At 50.4% G+C, this 5,160-nt stretch overlaps 1 protein-coding gene across 1 annotated transcript; it reads right to left on the reverse strand.

The window, feature by feature from the left end:
• Positions 1-1,335: 1,335 nt before the first annotated feature.
• On the reverse strand, positions 1,336-3,787 carry LOC119284512 (cold-regulated protein 27-like). The gene is made up of 3 exons (XM_037563631.1): positions 3,008-3,787; positions 2,054-2,486; positions 1,336-1,836 (listed from the first exon to the last, which is right to left on the reverse strand). The coding sequence occupies exons 1-3, from the start codon at positions 3,080-3,082 to the stop codon at positions 1,715-1,717; spliced, it is 630 nt and encodes a 209-aa protein (XP_037419528.1). The 5' UTR covers positions 3,083-3,787; the 3' UTR covers positions 1,336-1,714.
• Positions 3,788-5,160: the final 1,373 nt, after the last annotated feature.

Consider the following 5,160-nt stretch of genomic DNA (forward strand, 5'->3'; position numbering starts at 1 on the left):
GGAGGGAAGAGTTTTGCCCTGGCAGCCGAAGCAAAGAAAACGAATACGCCCAAAAAAAAAGTAAGATAAGCAGCGCTCTCTTTCCATTTTAGAGAAATATTTTTCATATTAATATCAAAAAAAGAGAAAAATAGGACTAACCTAACTACATAAGTTGCCTGAAAAACAAATTCATGCAAGTCGAATGGTGGCCCTCCTTTCTTCCTCCTCCAGCTAACCCAAGCATCTTCCTCCTTCAGCCCCTCGCATACATGCCTCACCTTCGGATGTGACGGCAGGGCAAGCGGCAAGGTTCGCCATCCGAGCTCCACGCGCGGCTCTGCCCTTCATCTTCTTCTTTGGGGAAAATGAACTTGCATCATTTTTATAGCCACTTGTGTATACACGGAGAAAAATGGATAACTTTATTTTATTTGTTTGTAGACGGTCATCCTACGGAAATGTTTTTTTCCTGTCCAAACCCACCAAAGAGCGTTGCGAGCACTATTTGCAAACAGGCATACAAAGTTACAAACTGCTGCAATGGGTGACACCTCATCAAATCATCATGATATTAAAAAAAAAGTCCTTGTTGACGATGAGGCTACATGATCAAAGACAATCGGAAATTGATATTTTGGATCCCAGGCTCCATGGAGCCCGAAATTTTGAAAAATACAAAATCATATTTTGAAGTCCCAACAAAACTGAAAAAAAAAATACACAAGAACCTAGGGATGTATATGCTTTGGTGAAAACTACACAAAAATTAAATCATGTGCAGCTCACACCATAGCATATTTCATCATGAAATTCTACAGAAATGTAATATACATCTCTATATTCAAGTGTATTTTTTCAGATTTTTTTTTTGAATTTTAAAATTTGATATTTGATATATATATTTTCTAAAAAGGGCTCTCGGGAGCAAATCCACTCTCAAAGAAAATAGCCTATTTTGGATGCTTTCATGTGTGGTCGAGGCCAGCTCCTCTGGGATTAGGGCAATGCCGATGAAGATCCTCATGTTTTGTTCCTTCCACACATTCCAACAAGCGGATAACTACACCAGATGTTTTTTCCACAAAGCCAAACACTTTGATTTATTTCACTGCATTAGCAGGAGACGTACAGTGCGACCAGAAGGAAAAAAAAGGGACAGATTTGGTTGGTACTTCCACATCTGAGTAGAACAGGTTCATGTTACAATTATTTTCCCATTCACGTCAGTACCAATTGAATCAATGTTATCATCTGTCAATTTGATCTGTGGTTTTATACCATGCTACACGTGTGTATCAGTAGCATCCTGGGATTACATGCAAAAGGAACATTTTAGGACACCGTTATTATCTTGTGGTAAACATGAACGTTTCATTCACATTGCAAGCAACAACATTTCATTACATCCGTAAAACAAAACAATATTACTATCTACCAGGACACTACTACTAAGCAGCGAGTGAGCCTGTTGTTCCTCATAATGGGGCACTACCACACAATCGACTTTAACTGCAAAATAGAGATACATAGCCAGGATCTAATCTGTCAAATAAATCCTCCAGTGCTTGCCGGTGGCGCATTTACCCGATAAATACTCTTCCATTCTTTACTTCAGAGCATCCTTGCTTCCAAGTTCCAACAGGTTTTGAGGCAGCAAGCAGGCTCTTTGAGTAATTGGGCGTGTTGCTTTTGTCAAGGCTTGCAACAGACTATGCTAACCGATCCTGTAAAGTCACTGGATCGTTTGGGCGCAGTAAGTGGAAGAACTGCTCAATCGTCTTTTCTTGCATGTTCTGCTTGATTCTGCGCCGACTTCCGCCTCGTCGTCGTCAGCAAAGTTCTGATCAGAGACCTCTGCAGAGAGAAACATGGCATCAGACATTTAGCTCGCCGCAGGATGCTGATATAGAACATGGTTACCACAAAACAACAGCGCCCGTAGCTATCTGCTACTATGAGCTTACGGATAACATAGGTATGCATCTTCCATAAAATCAGCTAATATTAAAAGAGCATATGTGTGTATGATGATGCACCAGACACTGTATGAGGTAGTGATTGAGGTAGCTACCTGAATTTTGGTCGAGAAGGTTTTCTCCCTTGCAAGCTCCCAATTCCCTTCCATGGGACAAGGGAGTCCCCCCAGGGGTAGTCCGAATACCCGATTCGTGATCACCTACTAAAGTTTGTGCCCCATCACCTCTTGCACTGCTGCTGCTGCTGCTGCAATCACGCGATCTGAAATGCTGGATCCAGGGGTTTGCAGGCAGGCTTTGTTTGGCCCCGACTTGAGCGCAAGCACCGGGCCTCGCAAACTCGACTTTCTTCCACACTCCAGCCCCACCTTGGAGAACCTTGAACCCATTGGTACCTGAATCTTTCCTGTTGGCGTTGTTCCCGTGATTGAAGAGTCGGTTGATGAAAGAGGCTTCCATGGAGCTTATGTAATCCGTGTGCCTCTCATCCGTCCATCCGGCCGACACCAGGTTAGTGACCTGGTTGCCCTGTCAAAGAAGAACAGATGCCACCAATCAGTTTATTTCCAGGGTGCATGAATTTCCGATCAACATGAAAGTAAACGACGGATCCACAAATTCATGCTACTATAGTGATGTCCAAATTTTATTTTATTGATTTTGGCGAGACCAGCACAGTTTTCACGGCTTTGCAATTCACAATCATATGCACACAAGGAGCAGGAGCAGTGCGCCGTTTTTTACAATTCGTGGAAGGAGGGTGTCGTCGCCATGTCCGCTTTGAAGAGACCTCTTTGTGAAGAATGGCACGACGATGCAGACAAACAAACAAGTGGCAGTTAAAGCGGTAAATAAACAATCTTGGTCCTTGAATTGAGAGAAAGAGTGGTGAGCAACAATAGACCATGGAGATGACTAGCAAAACCGGGCAGTAATGCATCACACAGCCAAAAACATAGATAAAATAAATGAAATATTCGTTCTGAAAACATACTCGTAGATTAAAATAAGAATGGAGAAGAGGGAGCATGTGGCGGACCAGTGGTTACCTGGGCAATGCCGACGTCCGCTGGCTCCGGCTCCGGCCTGGCCGATCGATCCAGTCCCAGGTACACCTCGCCCATCGGATACTTACGTACTTGTCAGGACGAGAAGGAGGCGACAAGGGGGGCGGACAGGCAGAGGCCCCCGACGAAGGGATTCGCCTGTGCTGGCCTGAGACAACAGGAAAGATCTCCCCGCGGATTTCCTTTCCGGGACGTGGCGCGGAGAGGCGGGCAGGAAGGAGATCCAAGGGACGGGAGGGAAGGGGGACGCAAATCCCCTTGAATTGAGCCCGCCCGCGTGGAGGAGGCCGGGGAGGAGACGGGCGCGGGGGAGATTTGGAGCCCCAACGACCGGAAAACAATCAAGAAGAGATTCCGCAGGATCCAGGCCAAGAACCGACCCCGACGGAAGACAGATCGAGCGAGCGAGCGAGCCGTGGCGGGACGGAAAGGAAATTTATGTGGATTCGGCCGGCGTGGTCTCTCCGGAGGGGAGGCGAAAGAAATAGCAGCGGAGGAAGGAAGCAGGCGAAGAACGGAGGAAGGAAGCCAAGCGCTTCTCCTCCGCCCGCAAATATCAAGGGAATGGACGCCCTTTTTGCGCCTACGTGCCGGCGCTTTCTCCAGCGTGGCGGGGCGACAGGTGGAGCGGCGGGGCGAGATATTTGCTGGCCGGCCGCCCGCCCGCCAGAAAGATCTGCGGAGGCGGAGCGGAGCACGGGGGAAGGGGAGGAGACCGACCGACCGACCAGACCGGACCGGAGCGGTGCGGAGGGGGTCGGCGCGGCGCGCGCTTTACTGCTACCCAGTGGGCCACTCTCATCCGCAACACTGTGGCGGGCGGGCGAGGACGGTGCTTTCCGGTGCGGTTACGTGGACGCGCCGTGTTTCCGCTAGCCGACATGCGGGCGGAGGGACGGGGTCGACGTGGGCGACGGTGCGCCGCACCGGGGGGACGACGACGACGGCCAAGCCTTTCCTAACTACTTCCTCCGTTCCAAAATAGATGACCCAACTTTGTACTAAGTTAATACAAAGTTGAGTCATCTATTTTAAAACGGAGGGAGTAGCATCTACACCCGGGCGCCTTTTATCCATCTCAAACGGCCGCGCAGGCCGTCCGATCAAAAAAAAAATACCCGACTCAACCGAATCAGTTAAATCCCTAGCGCCGGCGAGCATGTTCGGCACCGGCGGCAGCTCCAGAGACGAGGAGGAGTTGGCGCTCCGTATCGCGCTCGAGCGCTCGCGAGTCGATGCGAGCGGCGGCACCGGTCCGGTGCGATACCACCTGCCGCCGCAGTGCCGACGTCGGCGCCGGCCATTCCAGTCCCCGCGGGCGGATCTACGGGGCCTGCCCGATCTGCTCCTCCCGCCCGATGGCCTCCTCCACTTCTGACCGCTGCTCCACGCGGGCAGCGGTGGGTTCTAGTGCCCGCCGCGGATGTGTACTTCGAAGTCGGAGGCACGTGCCGCCCACCACGAGAGGCAGAGGGCAAGGGAGATGGGGGCGGGTCCGACGCGTCTGCGCAGTCTGTCTGCCACCGTCCTGTGATGCCGGTGCCTGACGAGGAGGACCGTCTCCTCGAGTGGGTGTGTCGTCGGCCACTTACTAAGGCGGAGAATTTAGGCCCGACGGCTCCGGAGGATCAACGCAGCTCCGACTCGACATTGAGCAATCCGAGCGGGAGGCGGCAGAGGCGGTGTGGGTGGCCAAGCTCAAGCGCAAGCAAGACCGCGTCTCCGGTGCTTGCAAGGCTACATCGTCATCTCCGATTCAACGGGTCCGACGGTTCCGACGTGGATCCACCTCCTGTCGCAGACTCCTACAGTTGCCCCGACGACCGAAAGAGCAAAGGGTCGGCGAGGAAGTCGTGAAGCTCGCCCTCTCTTGTTTATAATCTAGTTCTAGTATGCAGTTACAATGTGCCGGATCGTTGAACTGTGCGACTTGCTCATTTGGTAATCTTTTGGTGATGTTTATGTGAATTATGTCCGTTTCATACCAGTTTATATGTTTGTTTCCTGTCGATTTTGATCGTTTCGTGATCTACGTACTAGTTGCATAAATTTGTATGGATATAGGGTTCAGACTATGAGATAAGCGGGTGTGGAGGGCGCATTTAGGGAGTCACTACCAGAAACCGCAATATTTC

Source organism: Triticum dicoccoides, chromosome 4A (assembly GCF_002162155.2).
Source record: "Triticum dicoccoides isolate Atlit2015 ecotype Zavitan chromosome 4A, WEW_v2.0, whole genome shotgun sequence".
Taxonomy (NCBI): Eukaryota; Viridiplantae; Streptophyta; class Magnoliopsida; order Poales; family Poaceae; genus Triticum; species Triticum dicoccoides.

Coding starts and splice junctions, on each gene's coding strand:
- LOC119284512 (XM_037563631.1), bottom strand. CDS start 3,082: ATGGGCGAGGTGTACCTGGGACTGGATCGATCGGCCAGGCCGGAGCCG. Junction 2,487..3,007: donor CGGACGTCGGCATTGCCCAG/GTAACCACTGGT, acceptor CTTCTTTGACAG/GGCAACCAGGTCACTAACCT. Junction 1,837..2,053: donor CCTTCTCGACCAAAATTCAG/GTAGCTACCTCA, acceptor TTCTCTCTGCAG/AGGTCTCTGATCAGAACTTT.